At 34.5% G+C, this 27212-nt stretch overlaps 1 protein-coding gene across 1 annotated transcript in view; it reads right to left on the reverse strand.

Annotated features, from left to right (window-relative positions):
• LRP1B (LDL receptor related protein 1B) overlaps positions 1 to 27212 on the reverse strand; it is a 509529-nt gene that overhangs the window by 185291 nt on the left and 297026 nt on the right. Inside the window, 8 exon segments of the mRNA XM_050711674.1 lie at positions 2648 to 2742; positions 3054 to 3228; positions 7002 to 7229; positions 8196 to 8327; positions 17358 to 17602; positions 18670 to 18834; positions 20217 to 20421; positions 22768 to 22965. Of these exon segments, the coding sequence (XP_050567631.1) occupies positions 2648 to 2742; positions 3054 to 3228; positions 7002 to 7229; positions 8196 to 8327; positions 17358 to 17602; positions 18670 to 18834; positions 20217 to 20421; positions 22768 to 22965 (1443 nt within the window).

Here is a 27212-nt window from a genome sequence, read left to right on the forward strand (position 1 = left end):
AGAGCAAATGGGTCTGTACTAGAGTTATGACCAAAATGGAAACTAAGTTTATTTAGAGTGAAGGACAGACCTCTGCTTTAACAAGCAGAGCCTATAACTATGGAGTCCCTTTAATATAGCTCAGAGTGTGATTCAGTATGTTTTTAAATATTATTTATCCAAGATATTCCCATACGTAATATGAACACAATATTCCATAATTTAATAATACCTGTTTCCTTAAAAGCAATCCAATGGAAGCATGCTTTTTATTTTTAGAGCTTTATAAAAATTCCTTAACTTAAGATAAGTTCAAGACACCCATAATCAAATGATCTGCCTCACAAAGTACGAAGCTAAATATAGCAATAAATCTGAATCCCTAAAAAAGTAATTTAATGAAACTCCATTGACTAGTTCTTTTTTCAACTGATCTATATATGTCAGTATTTGCGGCTTTTAGAACTGCAGAATGGACTATTAAGTCTAACTAGCATCTTAAGACAAAAATAAGAGACAAAATTTGTCTTTGTAAGATTATCGGTTTCCAAATATTTAACCTACACAATCTTGGTGTTCATACAGAATATTTTAACTGAAATCACCTCCTTCTTTCAAAAACAAACTCAAACTGAGAAAAAAAAAATGGTGTCAAGACAACTGAAGAAAACATAAATGTTCAGGACATCTTAATAAGCCGTATATTTTTCAATAATCCACCCGTGAATTCACTTATTAGCTCATTCACCTCATTCTCCAAATACTCCAAATTAGCGCTACATGAGCTGGAGTATTCCTTATACAAAAATACTGTTTCTTGGCTTGAAATGAAATGCTACTTTCACTCTTCAGCAGTTTTTTTCTTGTTCTTAGTATGGAACATCTTATGCTAATGATAACAATAATTTAAGCTAGTAAAATGGGTATTTTGCGCATGTGTGGGTATGTAGAGTATGATGTTGGAAATTTAACACTTGATTTATCTACAAAACAGCGTATCCGATTTTTCATCAGATATACAACGGAATCTCTTTTCATGTTTATCCTGACTGACAATAAAACTGAGCCAAGATGTCTACCAATTATGAAGTATTTCAGCAATAGACAGGTGCAAACTTTACTTTCCCTTTACATACATATACACATACACAATTTACTTACTACATGCTTTATGACTTATCACACTTTCAGACAGGCAAGAAGAAGGGAGAAACAACTAAATCTCTATGGTCTCCTTTGTATTAATGTTATGAAAAAGAACCTTCAATCTGGAATATAACCTATTCGAGTAACTCAGATCTCAAAGGTGTTAAATTAATCTAATAATACAGGAAAAAAAAATCTCGCTTGCAGCTCTGTGGTAAAGTAAAAAGCTTATGTCACAATCCTCAGTCCTACAGGCTTACAGGAATGTTTAACCGTATGAATAGTCCATCTCGTACCACTGAGACTCTACATCCATGAAGAAAAATGTCACAAAACCCACACGGATTTGCACATGCAGCCTTTGACCGTACCAACATATTTACAGAAAAAAAGAAGTACTTACCACTCTACCATGCATTTGGTTCAGTGGCTTTACTGCTACTCAGAACAAACTCAATGACAGAAACCATAAGGACTGCAATTTAGGACCTTGTGACCTATGATCACAGGATATTCAGTGCAATAGGTTGCACACAGCCTTACTTCTTAATATTGTCCAAATATTATTATATGAGTTTATGCTTCACCTCAAAATTAGTGGCTTTACCACTCTTTTCCTCCAAATAAACAGACAACTGTTTTTTCAGGTGGATAGAAGTAAAATCAAAATCAAAAATAAAACAGTTGCCTAACATTTTCTATAAAATTATTTGAATGTATTGTCTAAAATGCATGTTGTGTTTGCTCTAACATCAATTTTATTTCATTCATTTTTTTTGCTTCTGCAAGTTTAATACATTCAGTTATCAAAAGCCATACATTCTTTAAAACATAAACACTTTATTGATGGGCTTTTAATCTGGCAAAGGTAATTGAGATAACTACTTTAACTCCTTAAAAAAAATCACAAAAAGAAAGGAATCTGAACAACAACAACAAAAAAACTAGTACACATAGAGAGCATATAATTTTCAAGAAAGTGCTCCAATTTACTGCCAACTATATTAATTCTCAAATATTAAAAATGAGGTTAAGTCATATGAAATGCATGCTCCAATGTATCCTCTCTATACATATAAAAAAAAAAAAAAAAAAGAGCCAAATTATCTTTTCATTGTGTAGCTGGGATTCTGTTGAGGAAAGTTCCAAATTTCCACCAGTCAAAGAATCCTCTCGCATTGATTAAATTGATTAAATTAATTAAAACCCCACTGTACACATTTTTTTTTATCCATGTCCTAAAGTGGAGAGATACAGGTGGGTCCTACTTCACCTTTGGTCCACATAACTAAGAGTACACTTAACGCATTACAATAGATTTCAACTCAATTAGAATGGGCCAAAAATACCTTAAATGGTGAAACACAACAATACATCAGTGTTTTCCATGTCTTTATGCACGTTCTTATCACTTTTAGAAAGTACATGAAAAACGTCATGGTATATTAACACAGGATTTCAAAATAATGTTTCTATTAAAGTACCATTGAATAAAAAAAGAAACAGCAAAAATGGTATTTACCAACAGGATCTTTTTGATTCTGAAAGAGAATTTTGCTGTTGCTGCCATCCATGTTTGCCATGTTAATTGTGTTTCCATCGGTCCAATACAGCTTACTTAAGAAGAAAATAAACATATTGAAAACGTTGCCTTGTATACACAATATTTTTAACGCACCAGAAGTGAAAACATGTTCGTAAATTTAGAAGTAGGCAAAATATACAAATAGCAATTACATGATTTAATTAATACGAAGCTTTAGTAGAGAAACATTATTCAGTTAAGAAATTCTTAGAAAAATCTTTCAAATGGATACATTTAGTTCAAATTTGAAAGACAACAAAATGGGCAAACAAAATCTGAATGAAGAAGAAATCATCTGATGAGCTTTACAACAGTTTATTTATTAAAACCACAGATATCTTACCCTTTTACTGGGTGAACTGCAAGACACTGAGGTTTATCAATTCCATGGATGATCGAGGTTTTCAAGGAACCATCTAAATGTGCCACATTAATTTGTGTTTCATCAAATTCTGAGCTAATCCAGTATAAATTACGTGATATCCAATCCACTGCAAGACCTCTGATACTCTGAGTATCTGCAAAAATTAGAAGCAGTTGTTCTTTTGATTTTCTTTCTAGACTATTCTCAGTCTTTGAGGGAAAACAAACAAACAAACAAACAAAAACAAGCAAACTATTTATTCTACAATTTTTTAAACAAATTTTTGCAATATTCTGAGATGCATTTGTAAACTGGTTATCAAGAATGAATAATCATGTTTCTTCCTTACACATCTGAATAAGTAACATGGAATTTGCATTAAGGATTTGGGAAATCCTCCTTAAAAAGTTCTAAAAAAATAACATAAAACCTATTGTTCAAAAATAATAATCAGACAGACTCTTCATTTTCATAGTGCATTCCTCTATTTAAGAAAACATTTATTACTCAGTGAGCTATTAAAAAATGTTTTTTTGAAAAGATGATAATGTAGAATGAGTTAGCTTTGACTAGGTAGTTTAAAGATCACATTTAATAGCCATAAAATTACTTGTGAAATAAGAAAAAGGTTCATATTTGTGTAGTCGCAAGTCATACTTAACATATAGAATATTAAGAAGCTTTCTAAAACAAAGCAATACTGAAGTTTAAAAGCCTACTTTCTTTATCACTGAGCAGGTTCACTATATATTATGTAAATGGTTCAACAGCACATAAGTAGTTAGGCAGCTACAGCACTGAAGAAGGTTTTTGAGTTCTGGAGCTGATATCTAATGTTGCTTTGAAGATGCCAACTTAACTTCCTCCTTAGACTTTGAAAAGGAAGGATGTTATGCAGCTGTTTAGAACAAACACCCTAGTCCTAAACCAAAGCAGCAAGAAATCTACTTGCATTCACTGATTAAGGTTTAAAGTGTAGTTTATCAAGAACCACTGGAGGAAACTACTGTTCTTACTGTAGGTATGACACTGGATATGAACTTCAAAATAAAGACAAATAAGAAAGAAAGATAATTTCTGAAACAATGTATTTTAAAGTTTTTGCAGCCCAGCACAGATAGCTCTATCCAGAGTCTATCACAAATACTTTTTATTAAATATGCAAGATTTTTCATGGGAGGTCAATGACTAACAAGAATAGGCACTGCAGCAGTTAGAAAAAGCATGCCTACTAGATGGAATCAAGCTCTGATGGCAGCCAGTACAAGTTGAGCTAGCAAAATATGAGTAAGATATGATTAATTACATAGCTTCACAAGTCTCTTTGCATGTGAAAGCCTTCATTAACAATATATTGATTAAAAATGGTAACATATGTTAATATCTACCTTAAATGGTGGGTATAAATTCACTAATTAATACCAAGGTAGCAAAGTGATGTTCTGCCTAGGCTTAGCAGCGGTTCATGATGCATCTTTGTAGGTGAGGAAGGAGACCAAGGGTGATTTCATTATAGTTCATAGTTTGTACACTATCTCTTCAGCAATTTAACTTGGTTACTTTCACTGACAGAATTATTGCCACTGACAAACTAACATGGCTGTTAGTTTGGCCTGGCCTGCATATATGTAAGGTCGAATGGTTATTGTGCATAAGAAAGTTTGCCAGCTTTCAAGAATGCATGAAAGGACACTGAAAATACAGCCTTGACCCACTTTAAACTGTTCCCTTGCCTCTTTTTTTTTTTTTTTTTTTTTTTTTGGTTGGAAGAACTAGAAAAACAAGGATTTCATCCTCTTAAAATGATTAAAGTATGACTTCAGCATCCTTGTGACACTGGTATGAGACTTAATCCAATGGGAATCCTACTACTATATGCCTATAAAGCTTCTTAATTTTTTATGACAAGTATAAAAATGTAACTGTTAGTGAATGAGATCATTTACACAAAATAAGTACTCCTTATAATGTCTGGATACATCAGAACATGATAATTTTGCAAATCATTTTATCTAGTCTGCGACAGATGCTAACATCAACTAAAAAAAAGATAAAATTATGAAATAATGCTAAATATTAATAATAAATATTATGATAACGATAAACAGAAACACATGGTGAGTCAGTTTCATTAAGCTTCATGAAGTTTTTTGATGAGTTTCTTAATTTTTCACTGTATATTTTATACAGTAAAACAATGGTGTAATTCTACTACCATTTAAAACCAAACCAAACCAACCAACCAACCAAATTATCTTTTAGGCACCTCAGTTCATGATGTAGAGAACTTCAAAAGACACTATAAAACTCATTCTCCTTATTGGTACTGAAAATTGTCTCTTATGAGATAGCAAAGGAAAAATAAAGATACCCACACAAAACAAATTACTTTATCAATCTACATAGTCAAGTGGGGATATTGCCATACTTGTCCAATGACTTTCTAAAGTTTGCTAATACAGAAGAAATGTCTTCTAAAGTGACACCTGGGAAAGAACTTTATTTATTTGTTTGTTTGTTTATTTATTTATTTTTTTTTCTGGGGTTACCTATTCTAAAAAAGTATTTTCATTTTTTTCATTTGCTCTCAAAATGAAAAAGTCTGATCTTACAAAAGTGAGTTATTTCTTTCCTCCTCTTCACCTTCAAATATACACTCAACAATTTGCCTCCAGATAGTCCCTGTCAGACAGTTCTGCTTTTTTAAGGAGTGATATTGCAAGACAACGAGGAACTGAGGGGAACTGAGGGGAACTGAGGGGAACTGAGGGGAACTGAGGGGAGGGGAGGGGAGGGGAGGGGAGGGGAGGGGAGGGGAGGGGAGGGGAGGGGAGGGGAGGGGAGGGGAGGGGAGGGGAGGGGAGGGGAGGGGAAGGGAAGGGAAGGGAAGGGAAGGGAAGGGAAGGGAAGGGAAGGGAAGGGAAGGGAAGGGAAGGGAAGGGAAGGGAAGGGAAGGGAAGGGAAGGGAAGGGAAGGGAAGGGAAGGGAAGGGAAGGGAAGGGAAGGGAAGGGAAGGGAAGGGAAGGGAAGGGAAGGGAAGGGAAGGGAAGGGAAGGGAAGGGAAGGGAAGGGAAGGGAAGGGAAGGGAAGGGAAGGGAAGGGAAGGGAAGGGAAGGGCACCACTAGCAAAGAAAACAAATGGTGTCATTTTAGTACCGGAGCTACTGCCATAAGGTTGAAAAAATAAGGTACACACTCCTCAGTCCATTAAGTTTCTGTATTCAAAGTACTGAGCAAAAAGTGTCAGAACAATGAAGGTGCTAACTGCAGAAAAAGCAGCCAATCATGATTTTCCATTTGCAGTATTTTGTTTCCTTTTATTGTTGAAACAAATTTACTTATTAAAAAAGCTCAGTAAAAAGGAAAGCTTATGTTCTATTTTATGTAACTGAAGCAGCAAGGACATAACAAAGATGTCCAGTATTCAAAAAAAAAAAAAAAAAGTAATCAAAAGACTCCAGTTCCTCATGTCCCCACTGAAGTACTGAAAACAGCTTGATGTCAATCAGCTTGAACACGACACACATTGCAAGAGAACAGGTAAATATATAACAGCAGTATCACCAAAATTACAAAGCTACCATATGGTGTGACTCCTTGATAATGCAAAATCAGAAAGATCTACTTGTAATTTTTCTGCTTTTCATCTTTATTCCTTCTACCTTCCCCAGAAGGCAGTATTACCATTTTTTACAACACATTTGAATTTTGTATGAAAACAATGTTAGTTATGTACCAATATATCTAAATAAAAATATATTATGATTCTATAAAATGAACTAGAATCCTAAACAAAATTGTTTTCCTATTGTTTATATGAATTATCCAATACCAGTGAAAAGTATACCAAACAAGAATATGAACACTTAGAACACGTGAACTTTTACCTAAAATTAATTATTTTTAATTCAATATTATGCTATTTACCTCTTGAAATAATGGTTTCTAAGCCAGTCCCATTAATGAAGGCACGCTTGATTGTCTGTGTTTTCACATCGGTCCAGTACAACCGTTCCTCAACAGCATCAAAATCTATGACTGTCACATCGTCAATGTCAGGAACAGTGAAGGCTGTGATGAAGTTGAAGTACGGGTTCTCTATGTCCACTCCTCTTATTTCAGAATGCCTCGCATAAAGAAGAAATTTCTTCCTTTCTGTTAGAATACAGGAAAACATCACCACATTTTCTTTGTATCATTGCTAGCAGAAAAAGTTATTTGTTTAAAATCAAGTTACAAATGTGTAAATACAGTTTGTATGAATGATTTAACATCTCCAGAAAACCTGCACCTACTGACATTTGAGAAATAATGTTATACAGCACAAAAATCACAGGAAAAATATATTAATTTTGGATACTAGATGTGATGTCACTGTGCCACTAAATCAATACAGTCTAGTGAAAGACTAGGGAAAAATCTTAAGTAACATTTTAAACCTTCCATCCCACTTATCCCAATCAAAAAGAGCTTAATTTGCATATCGTAACAAATATTAACACTTGGTATATTTCAGGGGAGCAGACTATCACTGTAACAGGAAAGTTCCGCAATCAACAAAACTCAGTAGAAATTCCACAATGTATATGTGGAATATTACAAGGTGTATATTACAAGGTTTTACTGATAATGGACACAATTAGTTGACATTTAGAGGGCTTTTATAGCGTTAAAGTGTTTATTATATATTTTTAAATAAAATTCTCCTACGAGGCTATATGTCTAACATTTGCTCTTCATTTTGTTTTCTTAATCCTTGAAAATGAAACTAAAACAATGTTAGAAAAACAGACAGAGATTAAAGCTATTAAGTACCTTTTTGATATTCAGGTTAATTGACTCATCATTTTCTGATGATGAACCTTACACCATAAATCCTTCTGTTTTGCAAAGGTAAGTTCTAATAACATATACACACAAGCAATAGAAAATATGATCATGGTAGTAAGTATCAATGCTACATAAAACCCATATATAAGAATAAGTTGTCAATTCTGAAAAAGGAGATGTCTCTTTTAAGTCTATCATTAAAATGCTCTGCAGAGATTGTTTCTAAGGCTATTTTAATTTGTCCAGTTCAAAGTCTGAATACAATTGTCAGGCCTTGAGAGGAAAACTTACCGTAACATGTTTTCTTGTCTAAAGAAAGTTTCATCAGATGTGGACATGCACATGCAGCACTTCTGTTGTGATTGATCAGACACATGTGAGAACATGGACCTCTGCCCTCATTAGCAGCGCATGGATTGGAAGCTAAAATTGTACAATGAAACACACAAAATGTAAAAATAACTTTTGGATCTAGTCACCATTTTTGTAGCACCAATTATTTTCTCATTATATCACGATTACCATTTTTATCCTAAGTTGACTTAATAGCTTTTTGCTGAAAACAAACAAGATTCTGGGAGAAAATTTAACTCATTAACAGTTCAAGAATTTTTTAATAAGATTTTTAATATTAGTATTCTGAGAAGTGAGAAATACTTTATTCATCTAAATCTGGAGTAACAGTAAAGAGAAATAAATATTTACATAGAAATGTAATCAGATATCAAGATGTACACCTCATTTTAAAGTGCAATACTAAAATCTGTTAGTAACTATATACTGTAAGGCCTAATCTTTGTGACTCCTTCAAATTTCTCACTGAAATTTATGGCTAAATGACATTTAAAAGCTAACCGCTCAAAATGTGATCAATATATTACTTATGAAGTTTAATGGCCTGCTCACCTTCTTACTGATTTGACTCTTGGATCTCTTCCACTGTTTATAGACTGAGGAGAGGAACACCCTTATTTAGTTTCTTGTTGTATATTTAGTATCATCAAACAATATTCCTCAAACGAAATATTAAATTGCAATAACTAATTCCTCATTAATGACAGTCAAGAGCCAAATGAAATTGTAACTGTACTGAGTTAGTAGCTGCTTCTAACATTACAGAAAACTGTATTAAAATATTTTGCTAAGTTAGCAATAATTGCCAGTGATGTGACTTTTTGTGACATTAAAATTTGATTGTACAAAGTCCTACTTTAGCTGCCATGCTATTAACCTTGTCTCATTTCCTGGTGTAAGGTACCTCTTTTGTCAAAGCAGCATAAGCTATACTGGTGAGAGAGTGGTGAAAATTCTCTTTGAAGAATGACCAGGACTACTGAGCTTGTACTTGTAATCATTTTTCCTAGGTTGATAATGAAATCATGCCCAGATGTTTTTAAAGTTTGGGCAGTCACAAAATTTATCATTCCAACTTCATGAAGCCAATGGATAGTTTTCCCACTGAGATATTAATTTCGCAGTCTATTTATAACAGTTAAATATGAACAATTGCATACTCCTAACCAGGAGGCATGGAACAGAAACTGTGAGTGAGGACATAAACAATACATTTCATTTTGTCAAGAGTAAAAGCTTAGACTGTGAGATGAACTTCAGCAAATTCAATGTTTCCCCTCAGTTTGACCTACTAATTAGAACATTAGTGGAAAATCTAACAGGAAAAGATAATTTGAAAACAACATGAAAAATATCTGCTTTTTTCAAAGAAAAACCTCTCCTAAATGTAACTTTTTTTCAAGCAACTTCCTACATTTCTCTGAACAAGATGTGCTGAAATTGCTTTAAAGACCAGCAAGCAAACTAATTGAAGAAGACTTCTTCGTGTTACAAAACCTAGAAACTATTGTTATCTTCATTCATTATTACACAAACATGGAATGAAAATTTCAAAAACTCCGATTAATGGGTTAATAAAATTCTATCTAGCATCTTCCATCATTCTATCAAAAAAATCACATTTTTTAATATTTTTCTGTTAAGTCCCTTTCAAATACTAGTAGCACTGGAGGCCAATCAGCTCTTTCCCAGTCATCGCTATTTTTCCTGTTATACCAAGGCTTATTGAAAAGAAACATCACTCATCCTCTTTGTCATCATTTCTAAATCTCTGACAAGAAGTCAGCTGGGCCAGTAAACTTAAAAATATTCAGTCTTGGTTAATAATTTAATATATTCTTTGACTGATAACAGACTGTAAATACCCTTTTATTATCTTTATGTGATGGCTATATTTGATTTTGGAGTAAACTACCATAACCTAAAAATGGTGTATACAAGCAGATGTGTATATATTCCTTTTACATTCATACTGCTTTCACTGAGTAACAGTTACGTCCATTCTCTACTTTTTATTAAAAAACAATTCTCTTGAAGAAAAATAGGTATGCTACTGGCCTGACTCACAAAACTTTGGCTCTTTCATTTCCTTGTGCTAGTTCTAACACTTCCTTCTAATTCTATCGTGAATCACCATAAAACCATTCCTTACTTATCTTCTCCATGCCATTTAGGATTTCATAGACTTCTTTCGCAGAGAAGCCTGTCTATAAGCTTTATTTCAAGATGCAGCACCTTACTTGTCTTCATAAAAAAACCTTTCACATACTTTTGATCAGCCTGTCAAGCTTTCTCTGTATCTTTTATATGATCTGCTTACAGCATTCAGGATGCAGGAGTGCTATGGATTTATACAGCATCACAGTTCACTGTGTGGTTCTTTATTCCTTTCCTAATCAGTTCAACCAATCTATTTTCCTTTTGATCACGGCAACCCACAGAACTGGTGTTTTCATCTGACTGGACAGCCTTTTGCATTATTTAATTGATTTCCACTCCTGATTGCTTGTAAATCTAGTGCTCCTACAGTACTGTGCACAGTTAGACATGTCACTCTTCATCATCTTCTTTGCAGTTTTCTTGACTGCTAAAACATTATTTAAACAAAATGTTTATTTTTCTTGACCAGTAACCCTTAAAAAGCTCCAGACATTCTATCACCAGTTGACAAATGAAAGATTACCCTGACAACCTCTGAATATGCATTTGCTATGGACCAACTTATATTAGCTTCATATTGAACCCTTCTGTTCTTGGCATCAGATTTCAGCTAGAAAAAAAAAAAATCTTCTACTTTAATGGTGGATGACACGATTAAATTCTGCCTACACCTTCAAATATATGCACTTTACTTACATCAAAAGGATACTTTTAAATTGCTGACAACCTATTCTCCATATTATTTAAAGCCAGTTATAGATCTAACACACTGCTAACCATCAATATTTCCTGTAGTGTTGCTTTTCATAGGTCCAGAGACCATTCTGTAGTACTTGGTCAAGTTAAAATCTTTATACTACCTGATTGTATCTGATTATTTCAGCATTAATTTTTGGAATTTACAAGTTAGCCCTGATCAGAAAATGCACTAGTTCTCAAATATGTATTTATAACCTATATTCTCTATTTCAATTTCAGTTTTTAATCACTCAAAGATTTAGTCAGTATACCATTTATACATTCGCCATGAACCAACATAGACAACAGGAATAGTAGTAGTTCAAAGTTAGAATGGTTCTTCATGGTATTCTACTGTATACAGCATAACAGCTTTATGGCAGTTCTGAAGCTCTTGTTAATGAATCTCTCTGCTTCCCCTTCCTCCCCACCAGGTCCAGTTCAGCCACCCAAAAGAATGGGCTTCATTTAAAGCTAAACAAAATCAGTCTGTTCACATTTGCAAGTAAAAATTCCTCATTTCTCTTTCAAACAGAAATCTGCAAGAAAGCTGACAGGTACAGGAGAGTACACAGTTTAAGATGAAAGGGTACCACAAAAATCATGAACAGAGAAAATTGAAATTAATGATATAAGTTCGATACTAACAACACAAATTATATGGAATTCCTGATTTTAAAAAGGCATACTGATATACCAGGCAGATGAGAAGCACAGATGTAAAAGAATAAGAAATGCTGTACAGGGCACAAATGGTATAGGAAAGCCAAAGGCAACGATACTTTTAGACAGTGGGTGCTATATTTTATAGAAAACTTCCCCCAAAATTAGAAATTTACTATTAAATTAAGTAACATAAAAGAGAAGTGACAAAGAATTAATTGAAATCCAATGGTGAAAAGCTACAACAGTGAAAAGTTATGTGAATAAGTAACAGAAATGAAATGGCTGATAAAATTCAATATATACACTAAAATATATATGGGGAAAAAAATAAATAAAAAATCCCAATTTACGGATACAAGGATGAGCACAGAACTAGCATCTATATGTCCCAGATCCTCTTCTGAAGTAACAGAATTTATATTTTGCTTATGAAATGACTGTCCAATACCCCTCATATTACAAGAGCTAGGACACACTGAACAGAAATATCAGCTATTAGGGCCACGATGAGCATGATGAGGTTGTCTTTCACACAGTGCACAGTAACACACTGAGCCACTTGTCCAAAAAGTTGCAGACATCCAGAGTTTATTTAAGTTCAAAAGTCAAGAAGAAAGGTTCATGCATGAAAAATCTGTCAAAGGCTTTAAGGCCTTTAAAGCACAAAGATACCATGTGAGGTTGAAAAAATCACTGAGTTACAGCTTACTGGAAGCTGACAGGCTATACGGGAAGAGCATGGCTGTTATCTTCCCCCAGGTCCCCACTTTAGGCACTGATCAGCTTCAATTGACAGAGAGCTGATGTTGATCTGGGAAAGACAAATGTAGGAAAGTAGGAAAGAGTGTTTTTTATAATTCCTAAAACAAAAATGAAACTTTTAGAAGCCACAGAGGAATCCAATTTAAAGTTTGGAAATGTTGTATATATTTTGCAGGATTTATAATACATTATCAATCTTACTGCTCGTTTCAAAGTAAAAATGACGTATACAAGAAACTTATGATAAAATCTCAAACACATACAATTTTAAAAATCCCTCCCCAAATGAAAAAGCCCAAACTTTGCTCATATGCTACATTTCTGTAAAAGACTACACAAGCCTCAACAGAATATTGTAGTAAAACAGTGCTAGGAAGTTAAATGATTTCCATGTTTTAATTACAAAAAAGCCCGGTGGTACCACTATGCTTTATATTCAGTAGCTTTTCTACTGCTTGTCTTAATTTCCAGTCTATAAAAATTTAATCTGCAAAATACAAAAATAATGTCACAGCCACTTTTTTTTAATTGAATACAAATTATTAATGAAAAAAATAATGTCACAGATACTTTTTTTAAAGAACTAATACAAATTATTAATGAAAAAAATGGGAATGTGTGAGGAAATCACAACTTTCTAACTTTTTCAAGCTGTGATCCTTCCAATGCTTATGTTTACCCCTCCCATCACTATCCTCAGTAGTATAGCTTGTAGTACAAATACAGCTTCTCATGCCTAAAATAGAAGATCTTGTTCTCTGAAGCAAGTGGATTTTTCAAATATAATGGTAGTTGAGAAAATATTTTTCCTAGAAAATCTGCATTTTCTATGTTAATAGCATTTCTGACACACTGCTTTGATTCTGTAACATAAGTGGGTCTCAAACACATATTCCTGAGATGTGACATCATGCTGCATGATATCAAGGAGTCTTCCAACATTCCCTGTCTTTACTAACAGGTGAACCTATTACCCATACAAATATCTCACTAAAACTTTATTACCTTAAACTAGCACCTGTCCTAGATTAATTGAAATACTTTTAGCTTTAGGCTACAGTATTTTATTTAGCTCTGCTGTACTTTATTACAATCAAAATAAGAAACATGAACTTAAAAAACTAGTAACCTTTCACCTTTATAGGCGACCCAGATGCATACCTACAGATCTGAGACTACAAAATGCTTGTCTTTTTCGGCTGTATTTATTTTGACATTTTCCCATGAAAATATAATGTTAATTTCATTTTGGAATTTGAAACTCTATATTATTTTGTTTGTTTTACTGTACAATTGCTACAAATGGAAGGGAAGGGAAGGGAAGGGAAGGGAAGGGAAGGGAAGGGAAGGGAAGGGAAGGGAAGGGAAGGGAAGGGAAGGGAAGGGAAGGGAAGGGAAGGGAAGGGAAGGGAAGGGAAGGGAAGGGAAGGGAAGGGAAGGGAAGGGAAGGGAAGGGAGAGGGAGAGGGAGAGGGAGAGGGAGAGGGAGAGGGAGAGGGAGAGGGAGAGGGAGAGGGAGAGGGAGAGGGAGAGGGAGAGGGAGAGGGAGAGGGAGAGGGAGAGGGAGAGGGAGAGGGAGAGGGAGAGGGAGAGGGAGAGGGAGAGGGAGAGGGAGAGGGAGAGGGAGAGGGAGAGGGAGAGGGAGAGGGAGAGGGAGAGGGAGAGGGAGAGGGAGAGGGAAGATGTAACCCAATAGCATCACCTTTTGTCTCTAGCTCCAGTAAAATTTCATGTAACTTACTGTAGATTTGTAGGAAGTAATTGCTTCCATTGAAAGATAGTTATTTAAAGTAAACCCAGAAGGCTAACCAAAAATTGAATTTGGTATTTTCTGCATCATAAAAATTGAAGCTGCAATTACACAACTTGATATTTAAACTTCTTGATGCTGGCAAATTACAGCTGAAAACTCAGTTTATACCTTCCCTTAGGCCAATATATCTATGACGATGGACTATCATCTCCCTAGGCTACAGTCTCTCTCTAAAGAAAGATCATCTCCCAAGAAGTTGCCTGGCGCCAGTCCAAACTGAAACAGAACTTGGTTTTTCTAACAGTAAGAAAAGGCTAATGGGGACTCTTCTGCTACTGTGAAAACACTGAATACAGAACACAGGTCCTCAAACACCAAACTGGAGGAAGTGACTAATTATATAAAATGGCAAAAAGCCTTACTTGAAAGTGGTCCACAGAGATGCGTATTTATTCCACGCATTTGAAGGTACTGGACAGAATACGTGAGATAACATGATACAAATTTTACAGTATTTTCTATTACCATCAACTTTTTGGAACAAGAGTTTGACATTTTTTGACTTGGGTGCTTACACTCCAGTGGCATTTTTTCCTTTCTTATATTCACATACAAATTAAGTCACTGTACTTTGTAATGCCTCACAATAAAAACACATGCCCAACTGATTTTTTCAGCATCAGTGTTTTCCAGGACGCATTCCAAGAGCTTTCCCAGGTAGAAGTTACAGCTATGTAGTTATATGTAAATATGGCCTATTATAATATATAATATATAACATATATAACATATATATATATATGTTATATGTAAATACAGCCATAAGCTACAAAACAATATATTAATAGATAATGCACCTGGTGTTATCTCAAGCATGTCAGAATGTACATTGAACTCAAAGCTACAAACATAGGAGAAAAAATGTACATATACGTACAAATGTACATATGGGAAGTACATATTTGTACAAATGTATATATGTTTTAGTATATATTTACATATTAATTATGCATTATTATAGATGTGATAGCTATAAAATATATTATTCAGACTTTAGATAATCTGTATCCTTAAGCCCCTTTTGACTAAATAACATATCAAAAGTCAAAGACAGGTCAAAGACAGAGAATTAGAGACAATGAAGTTACCAGGGAAGAATGAACAGCTAATGGGATACGCGAGACAGTAAGACCACAGCAGAATAGTTGTTGCAGTAAACTTAAACATGTGTATAATTAATAAGAGGACAACTCCCTTCATTCATTAAACATGACTTGCTTTCTTTTGGATGATCTGTTTTGATGTTTACAAATAACTCATGAGATATTGATATAAAAATACATAGAAAAGATTACATAGACTAATTCTTCCCTCCACTGGCTTATACAACTAATAAAACAGTAGTGCTACACTTATATAGGAAAGCTATATAGAAGAGTTGGACTATCTTGAAAAAGCTGGCACTCCAGCTGTGATTAAGAAGTTCTCAGTTCTCATCTCTTTATGATCAATACTCTAACATACCTCTTTCCAGTTATGGGTTTCAAAACCATCAGCAACATCCTAATATTGCCTTCCTGTTGTATACATGATTTTATAACTTTAGATATATTTTAAACATTGGCTTATACACATAGGTATAGCTGTATTGAAACGTCACTTTACTTTGTTGTTCATTTTACATGGGGGTTCCACTGGGAGACTGATCTCCAAGTACCCTTTCAACAAAATAACTGAAGATATTTACTAAAGAACACTTTCTTCTGCTCAGCATCTTATTATATCCTTTCATTACTACTTCAACTACTACCTCATCCTCCAAAAATGTGTTAAGTCCTTTTATAATTAATTTGGTTCTAATTATTGGTTACGTTACTAGCAGGGTCTTCCATTTTTCACAAGGAATTAAAAAGAATATTTCACTAAATCAGACAATCCAATAGTAGTTGGGTATTTACTTATCTTCAGCTACAATAACTCAAGACCAGATTGTATTCATCTCAAAAATTAAAACTGACCAGATTGCATTTATCTCTAATGACAAAGCCTATGCACTTCGCATAATTGTACAGCAGTGTTCTGGTATAAATAGGTGTTATGCTATAAAAGCTAGTATAAAGTTGAAATGATATGTATGCACATTGAGAGGTAAGTTATATATAGATGAAATTGGGAAGTTACAAAATAATGTAAAAAGAAATAATTAAAGAATTTTATATTATATAATTAATGCATATACTGTGAATTTCCTTTCAGCTTTGATTGTTATCTCCAAAAATAAGATTTCATGTTTCTTGACATTTTTAACTCTGAACTTATGCCTCCAGAAGGCTGAGCTCAACCTTCCATGAAAAACATACTATTGTAATTTGAAATTGCAAGTTGTTAATGTTATTTAAAAATAAAAGTTGTTAAGTGAATAGGAAATGCTTTGGAAAAGCATCTGTTTAGGGGCAAGATCCAACTGCAGCTATAAAAGGTAGAAAAGTAGTAGTCTCTACTAGTAGAATCTAAATTATTTAGTCCTAAGTATGAACAGCGGGACTGAGAAGCTAGTAGAGACAGAGAAGTGAATGCCAAATTAAGAAAATTGTAACACTAAAACAATATTTACAACTAGAAGTTGCACACACAGTTTATTTTACAGAAAAAAAATAATCTTCCTTTAGAAAGAAGCACGACAGCTAATATTGTTATGCTTGCTTTTGACAGACTAGTTATAGTTACTTCAGCTACAAAAAAAATACTGTATTCAAAACTTTTTAAATATATGTTTTTCTGCACTATATTTGTAAGAGATCAAGAGCAAGAGTTCACATGGGCAGCATTCACAGACACTGATCTCATGTTAGTTCTCGCCTGAATAAAGATTCTATTACTACCCAAGGAACACTAGTGATGAATATGACATTTAAGTAAAAATAGTCAGTTCAAGGCAAATCCATATACAGACACAAGTATATAAGAAAGTACTTTTTTCCCCTCATATAAATAATAATTAAGTGTTCTATAAATACTCACCTTGTGGCTGCCGACTTGGGTGATATATCTGAAGATCAAATGGCTGAGCACTTGTTTTTTGTATTACACTGACATTCTGGCCAGTCCATTTATTGGCTTTTGCAAGTGTATTGGTCCGCCAATCTGTCCAATATACTTCACTCCCATACAAGGAAACAGCAAACGGGTGAGACAGATATTCATGACCCCGTATAATTTCTATCATGCCGGTTCCATCATATAATGCAGAATAAATAGCATCTGATCTAGAAGATAAACCCAAATTTAAGGTTACATAAAAATAATAATACTAATTAAAAAAATCACACAGCCATTATGAAATTGGTGCAAAATGTATTAAGACCTTATCCTTACACTGTTAAGACCAAAGAATGTTTACAGAGCATCACCAACATCACAGTTGATTTAGTTCACATTTTTAATTCCCAGACTAAGGACGTGAGATACTGTTTTGTTTGTATGCTGTTTTTAAAGTCAGATTTACCTCCATGCTGTGAAAATACAGAAAACAAACAAACAAACAAACAAACAAAAACAGTTTCTATTCAGAAGAACATAAGGAAAAGAAAATGTTGAGTAGCTTGGGTCTTCCATGTGTTAGTGCCAGGGAGCACTAACAGCAGACTGCTGTCTAAGACACAGCAAGCCAGGAGCCATGCATGATACAGATGACAGGGCAGAGACCCCCTCATCCAGGACCACATCCTACTGCCCCTACGGAAGGTGAGCATGGCAGGTCCCAGCAGTGGCAGTCGTGTTCAACCAACAGTCCAGGTCATCAGACGAGTTTCTGGTGACAAGACAAGGTCAGGCAAGGAAGCCAGGTTGTGGGTTGGGGTCTAAACTGACAGGATCCACCGCTATGGCTGAGCTGAAATGGGCTCCATGGGCCCCTGGGAAGTCCAGTCATGGCCATTAAGATCTGGTGATGTACTCAGGGTCCTGACAAGGAGTTGTTTAAAGACCACAGCTCGCTCAGGAACAGAATTTCTCATATGTAGTTTCTTTTTTATTTTAACCAAATGTATTCACTCACTGAATGCATCAAATGTACTCCCATACAGTCATACATTGACACACTCCCATAGTCAATGTCTATGCACCAAAGACTGCTAAGGACAAAGAGCTGAACCACAAAGTAATTATGTATAATAATAATGCAATGAGAGGAATGTCCATAAACTACATTCACACACAAAACTTATGTTCAGAATGTACATATCTACATTCTACTTACAACGTATCCCACATTTTTTGTATGTAAGAATAAGGATTTATAAACAGATAACCAAGAATTCTGTTATCACTTTACCTGGCATCTGTCCATACTATTCTTTTTTCAAAGTGATCCACTGTAAGGCCATTAGGCCAGGCTCCAGTATCCATATCTTTATATATGATCTTTCTTTCTGCTCCACTCATAGAAGCAGATTCAATGCGAGGAAAATTTGCATCCCAGTCTGTCCAAAATAGAATTCTGGTGAGAGAAAAGGAAAACAGATATAGGAACATCTTTAAAGCATGTGAAAGAATTTAAATGGCTCAATGACAAAATAGTTGGAAAAAACGTTCAGTCACTCTCATTTTTAAAATGAAATGAATGTGACTTTCCATTTAGTGCCTGGGAACACTAGTACATACTATATTGAAATAATGTGTGAGGGTATAAATGGGCCAGTCACATGCAAATGGGTTGCTGTTCAGTCCACTTGACTGACCATATTCTGCACGTTTTGTTCTTGTCTTCCTGCTAAGTGACATTTCTATCTCCTTTCCTAGGTGAGGACCTGCATGCATGTTGTGTATAGATACCTACTAGGACAAGACCACTGGTGCTGTTCATGTCTGTGCTGAATGTTTTTGCCTTTGTTCACCTATGTGGTCAGTCATGTGTATATGTATGTATGTTTACATACATTGTGTATGTGTGTGTGTGCATGGACTGAGAGTACATGCTCAGTCAAAATGCTGGTTGGAATTGAAGACATGAAGCTGTGGCAGCCTCACCTCCACTGAGCTACAGCATTTGTGCAATCCTAAAACAAACATCTACTTTAAATTATCAGTGTTTCTGTATTCATATTTACTTGTGAAAAGACTGAAGAGCTATTCCCATCTGTGTTCAACGATTTTATTCTTTCACTACTTCTAACAAAATGTAGTATACAAATGCCTCTAGCTTTCCAAAAGGCATATTAAGCATTCATTTTCAGGAAGATTGGTGATTTGATTCGGTGGTGGGTTTGTTTGCTTGTTTGTTTGTTTTCCCTCAGTGATTTAATTTGAACAATTTATCTGCCAGTTCTTCTGCCAATAGGATGCCACTTTTTAAAGTTCTCTTTAAAAAGATAAGCTATGCACTCTTTAAGATAAGTTGTGCACTCTGTAAATAAGCTTACTAGCAAGTTGGCAAACATTATCTCCATTTTAAAGATCAAGAACAAAACAAAAAAGGTGGGATTTACCTTCCCTGACTTTAGTCATCTAAACTATGTTTTTATAGTCATGCAAATATCAAAGTCAGATAAATTGTCCTGGCAATATCTAAATCTGTCCATTAACTGACCACAGGCTCCAGTTATTATCATCTACATTACAAAATTAAACGAAACAATCACACAGCAAGAGAAGTATTTTGTCAACAAATAGTATCTCCTGAGTTACCTTTTCTTAACCTTTTTCATTGGGGCAGAACACACTGTAAAAGACGGTATTTCATTAAAAATACAGTTTCAGAAATTATTACAAACAAGTTAGGTTCTATAACTTACAGCAAAAAGGAAATCAAATTATTTCACATTTAAACCTCAATTTTTAAAATACTTTGCAATATGAAAAAGTAATTTTTTTTATAATTACCCATATCTGGGATCCAAAGCAATAGCCCTTGGATGTTCCATAGCTCCTGCTATTAATGTTGTTCGCAAAGTACCATCTAGTTTTGCAACCTCTATTTGGTCCAAATTGCTGTCTATCCAGTATATATTTCCTGCAATCCAGTCTACAGTAAGACCTTCAGGTGTGGCCAGGCCATGTTGTACCACCACTTCAATGGCACTAACACCTTAAAAGAGAGAAAGAGAGAGGGAGAGAGATTCTTACAAAACTAATACAGCCTGATACAGTGGACATGGACATACAGATCTATCATACGTTCTTGGAGTGAGCTCTTGATTAATCCAATGGATGACAGCACTCTTACATTCCATGTGACATTTTTTCTTTGGAAATGGGATAGACTGGTGTAAATAAGTACATTTCTGACAGTATATAAATAAATTTCATTCTATATTAATTGAAATTTTTAATTCTTTGATAGTTTAGTAAGTAAAACCCTGAAAATTTCAATGAAGGCCAGGGCTCACATGGAGTCACACAGCAGACATTCTTTTACCCTATTACCAGGGACCTCTTTTGCAATATCTGTGAAGGACATGCTTGTGCTGTCTCCCACTGACGAAACACACCAGACAAATTTCATGCAGCTCTATTTCACTTTCTTGTCAATCAGAAAAAGAGAACACTGAAAGATTATGATGAAGACAGAAAGAGCAGGGAGAACCCTGTTTGGACTACACAGTTTGAAAAGCGCTACAAGAAAACCTTACTTTTTTCCTTTGAATTCACAATTACAATCATGCTGTCACTGTTTACAAAGATCTCTTCCCCACCATAAAATTTATCTGGATCTCCAAGTGATTCTGCACAAACAGCAACTACAGAAGCATTTTGTTAGCCCTCAGGAATTCCAGGAGGGTGCAGTGTTATTTATATATATACATATATACATATTTAATACAGCACAGAACTCACTTGGCTTTTGATACAGTGTGATTGTAATACAATGTGATGACAGCAGACTACCTTACTAGTTTCATACAAACACCACAAACATTAACGGAAAGTGGCAAGACTTTGGCTCTCTTTACATACTTAGCCCTGTAGGCTACTTCTGTCCTAGTCTGAGCCCATGGATATAAACGTACCTACAAATACCATCTACTAAGGAGGAAAAAAAAAAACTGCGTCAGAGAACATAAGCATGAGTGCATATGTGAACTCTTATAATAGCAAATTTTAGATACGTTCATCAGTTAGCTCACACAGGAGTGAAAGCACCTGAATAAACACTTTAACTAAGAACATCATGTATAAATACTTTTTAATATATTATTAAATTATATTGAGTTATTGGCCATAACTATGTTACCAGAGAAAAGAACAACTCTTTCTGAATGCTACAAAACTACAAAGAAAAATCTTTCACCTAGTGAAACCTGATCATTTATCAGACATCTGATAAATTCTTGCATTTTTATCAGTGCCCTGGTTTCAGTTAGGACAGAGTTAATTTTCCTCCTAGTAGCTGGCAGGGTGCTATGTTTTGGATTAGGATGTGAAGAGTGCTGATAACATGCTGATGTTTTAATTGTTGCAGAGCAGTGCTTACACCAAGCCAAGGACTTCTCAGCTTCTCGCTCTGTCCTGCCAGCGGGCAGGCTAGGGGCGCAGCAGGAGCTGGGAGGGGACAGACCCAGGACAGCTGACCCAGACTGGCCAAAGGGGTATTCCATACCATCTGGGGTCATGCTGAACAATATATACGGGTGGCTAGCTGGGGTGGGGGTGCCGGATGCTCGGGGATAGGCTGGACATCAGTCAGGGGGTGGTGAGCAATTGCATTGTGCATCACTTGTTTTGTACACATTATTATTATTAGTACTATTATTATTATTATTATTTTCCTGTCTTAATAAACTGTCTTTATCTCAACTCACAGGCTTCGCTTTCCCATTTCTCTCCCCCATCCCAGAGAGGGAGGGGGGAAGGTGAGCGAACGGCTGTGTGGTGTTTAGCTGCCGACCTGGTTAAACCACAACAATCAGACATCTCATGGCTCTCTAAAACTTCCTGAGGTGGGGAAGTGCAGAGGGAGGTGCTGGTCTCTTCTTCCTGGTAACGGATGACAGGACACATGGGAACGGCACAAAGCTGCTCCAGGGGAGATTCAGACTGGACATTAGGAAAAAATTTGTTTCCTGTGAGGGTGGTCAAACACTGGAACAAGATTTCTAGAGAGGTGCTTGATGCCCCACAGTACAATTCTTGTACTTTTTTAATATGGTGAAGCTAAATTGCAAAAAAAATGAAAAGAAAAAAAAAAAGATATTGAACTCATTGGACCCTTTGAGGCTGCCATTTTTCCCCCCTACAGTGTATTGCAAAAGGAAACTTTTATAACAAAATTTTGTTCTAGCAGTGCTCCAATCTAGATACACACCCTTTTAAAGGCAGAATGCCATCAAAGATTCTCTTCGTGTGAATGGTAGCTCAGTTACAATTTAGGAAGTCCAACCCCCTGTAACTGCAGTTGTTCTGACTATTAAGAAATTAAAGATTAAATTCATACCTCCAGTATCAGAAAGCTTGCCTCTGTAAATTTTGTCTTCTACCACGTCTGTCCAGTACAGTAAACTCTGACTGAAATGAAAATCAAGTGCTATTGTATTTCTTAAACCAGGAACCAAGAGGCTGTAGTCACGTTTGTGAAGATCAATTTTTCTGATCTCATGTCGAATAGAAAAAATTATGAAAGCCTCAAATGGATCTGGAAGCAGAAGATTATACATTTCAAAAGAATGATAAAGAAGAGATTATTACATATTGCTATAAATGACAATTGGAATAAGAACAGCAGAGTATTTTTTCAAGAGAAACAGATGATTAAAACAATTAACTTTCTCATAGAGAGTCTTTTGAATATATTTTATATTTTTTTAGTCCTTTAAAATTTCCCACTTCTTCATTCTAACATTACCTTTGATCACAACTACAGATACTAAAGGATTAAAATTAGAAATATCAAACTCAACTATTGAACCATGGTTTATAGCTCCACCAAAAATAGTTCCATAATAAGATCTTTAAAAAGACTCAAGTTATCAAAATTAAAATCTGTTTTCTCAAAAGCTTCAGAAATATTAATCCATTAAATTATACATTGTTCCAAAGCCAGTTAGCTGAAAACAATTGGCTTATATATATAATAATAATATATATAATCTACTTTTATTTATCCATTTATTTATTTTAATTAAACCCCACTGCAAACTACCAAGCAAGGAAATTAAGTTTTTATGTACCTACTGGTATACCCCATCACCAAACCCACCTACCACTAAAGTTCTCCTTCCTTTGCTATTCAAAAAATTCATGTAAATACATACAAAAGCTCTCTGTGTAGGTCAACCATACTATAAAATTGATTTTGTATATAATTCTTACACAGTTCAGATTAGGGAAAGTTTTTCAGACAAGTAGCTTTGTTAATGGGTCTCTGTAAACTTTCAAATAAACTCAATATATCCACACTAATAAACAAAGTTTTTCACACTGAACCACCAGAAAGTGGATGTGCTTTTTTTGTTTGTTTGTTTTGTGTGTGTGTGTTTTCCAGTTATTTCTCCTAGAATGCAATACAAGTGTACATTTTTTTTTTTTTTTTTAAGTTAAAGGAGTAGGTACCTCTCTAGAGTTATGTTTCTGCTGATGTACTTTTTCATAATCTGCCTTGGCCTTTCCAAATGATCCTTGTGTTTATTAAAGCAATGACTACCTTTCTGAAAAGCCTATTTTTCAAAGCTCTGCTATGGTTGAATAATTTAATGAAGAACGGGATCACTGACATTAGTAGCAGTTTCACAAGTATCAGTTATCTAAACCTGAGAAACAGTTCAAGGGCACTTCACAATTTCTGGTAAATTGGCAGCCGTTATGCAAGAAACCACAGGCTAATAACAACCTGTGTTTTAGGCAACTCCAATGCATAAGACGACACATGATATAAAACAGCAGTAGTTTCTTCTATGTTTCTCAGTAATAAGCACCAAAACTGAAAAAAAGAGAAGAAAACTAACAAATATGTGCTTCCTTGGTGGCTTTTTTTTCCATTCAACTAGAGGAAGTCTACCTCAAACTAAATAACGTAAGGTACAAATCATCAGATACAATGATGAAAAGGATTAGAGTTTAATGTGATCTTAACAAATTTAACATACAGTACATAGAATGTAAATCAACAAGAAGAAATGGGTAAGAAAATACATGTAGGCAAAGTAACACCATTTGGGTGTTTGAGGCTTTTTGGTTTAAATGAGCAGATCAAATTTTATTTTATTTTATTTTATTTCCCCTCTTCCTTTCCCTTCCTGCAACAATACAAAGATATGCATTCAGGTCTTTGGTTATTGTGACTGATATACAATCAAGTCACTGTTGGAATACTACATAAAAAAAGAATGAGTGATACTGTGACAAACATGAGACAAGGATTGCAAATTCAAAATTTCTCCAGAAAAAAGTCAGAAAGTAGACAGAAACCAGTTTTACGCAGGTTCCTCTATGACAAGGATATTTAAATACAGTCAAATGGCTAGCACTAATGATTATAACTTGAAAGCAAAAGCTTTCATAAAATGAAAGCCTGAGCACAAACAAGGTGACACCTGAAAACTGAAGAATCGTTTAGCAAGTTACAAGAATACCTTTTCTTTTGACTAGAAGCCTGGCTAGTGAGTTGTGAACTCAAGTCCAGCCATCACTCTGCTTTACATGAAGTTACAATCAATCACAGTAGTCTAGTAGTCTGTATGATTGGAGTGGTCCAGAATTTTACTAACCCCCCCCATAGCTGTGTGTCTATTAAGTACCACGCTTCAAGGATAATAAGCTGCATAAAATTAAGTATGTAATTGATTGGATACCAGACCAGTAGGGAAGAATCTAGGAAATTATCAAGCTGAACCTACATCAGCAATGGCTTGGCACTGTAAATATGGTCATCACAAGGCTTGCATATGAAATAAATATGATATAAATTTTACCCCCTTAGCTTTAGAGAAGACAATCTACAATACTGTACCCTGTTCTGAGCATGACTCTTAAAGAAGAATGTGAATCAACTACAGGAATTTAAGAGGAAATTAGCAAGCTTTTTAATAGGTTTAGAAAGCATGACCTGCAGAAAAAGAAAGAATGAACAGGGACTGCTTAGTCTAAAAAAGAACAGAGTAAGATGATGAGTGGAAGTACATAAAATTCTTCAAAGACTTAAGAGTTTGATAATATGGAAATGGGAAAAATCTTCTTTTCTATATAAATAACAAGTAGGCCAAGGATTAAAGGCTTAAAACGGAGCAAGATGACTCAGAAAAGCCAAAAAAAAAAAAAAAAAAACTTAAGGGAGAGTGGAGCACTGAAATGTATCTCCTCTGTGAAACTGGGAGTTCACCATTGAAGGTGTCTTGGAGGTCTTTGAAAGCAGATAAACAACAGCAGCATTCTTATTGTGTTTGATGTTCTTTCCAACCTTGTAATTTTATAACTATGAATGAGCTACATTGCAGTGAATTATAAAATTGAGAGCAAATACTCTGTATTTTACCAATTAATTATGTGTATTTTCATATACTCTTGCTTTGGCTGAATTCAATGAAATGCGTCTTGATTCTCTTCTTTCCTGATCTCATTTTTCTTTTTCTTTTAAGAATGGTCATTGATAACAATATAGTAGACAAAAAACCTATATTTCTGTAACTACTGATTTCATGAATGCTTTTTTATCATATACAGTAAGTATATGAAATTCATGATATAAAGATGAAGATGACCTGTTGATCTGCATCAACAAGTGAAAGAAAAAATTCTGATAGAAGAGATTTGCAGGAATAACGCACTTAAAAACACTGTATAGAAAGACTAATGCTTCACCTTTTCCAGTGGTTTTAACTTGAAAGTTTTGGGAAAAATATGAATGGAAACATTTATTTCCCAAATAAATGCCTATTGTTTCCTTGAAGCTTACTGTAAGAACAGTAGGATAAACAAGCAACTTACACTATGCATTTCTGAAGTTTACCTCAAAAGAAAATGATAATTTTGTGAAGAATTTAGAAAAAAAATATATAAAGTTTGGCATTGCTTTTTTTTTTCAATTTTAATATTGATAGCTATCTGGAAATTTTAACAAAATGGAATTTAAAAATAGCTTAAACAGATCAAGAATACAGACATTCATCCTCTTTTCCAAGTATGTATCTAGTAATACAATAAAAATACACATAGCAGAGTTTCTACAGCTTAGGAAAGGCTAAAAGTCACTTTTTAATGAAATCTATAGTACATGTTACTGAGTTCATCAAACTTTTATTATACGAAGTTCTGAAAGGTGGAACATAAAAATGGAATTTAAATATCTTTCAAGAACAGTTTTTTCCTTCCTATTATCATCTAAAAGAGTTCAAGTACAATATATCAGCACAACTTATTTTGAAGGATGTTCCAACAGAAACTAGGAAGAAGTGTATGGAAATACATAATTTATATTGACTTTCTATTTGAATAATGAAGCCCTATAGCCTACTTTTAGTTCAATCGATACAATTTTAAAAGTGAATGAAACATTTATTCTTTGGGAAGTCAGTAATGTAACCGTACATGTCAGAACAGTAAAAGCAAACTAGTTGAAAACATGAAATATGGAAAGCGAAGAAACTCTGGAGAAAAACACTACAGCACATAAAGCCCTCAAGAACTGAAGAGAACATAAGCAGAAATAAGGGAAAACAGGGGATAGGAAGAGAATGGCATTGCAAGAGACATTGATAGAGAACCTAAAAAACACGCTCAAATTAATATTTCTATTTACTTATTTTTCTATAACTCATTATATTACCCCGGTTATTCATTAGATTCCTCTGGCAAACAGACTTTTTGATTCTGATATGCCATGTGAAAAAAAAAAAAAAAAAGGTGGTGGTGGGGGGAATCAATGATTGCTGTATTTTCAGTCTATTA

Source organism: Cygnus atratus, chromosome 6 (assembly GCF_013377495.2).
Source record: "Cygnus atratus isolate AKBS03 ecotype Queensland, Australia chromosome 6, CAtr_DNAZoo_HiC_assembly, whole genome shotgun sequence".
Lineage (NCBI taxonomy): Eukaryota > Metazoa > Chordata > Aves > Anseriformes > Anatidae > Cygnus > Cygnus atratus.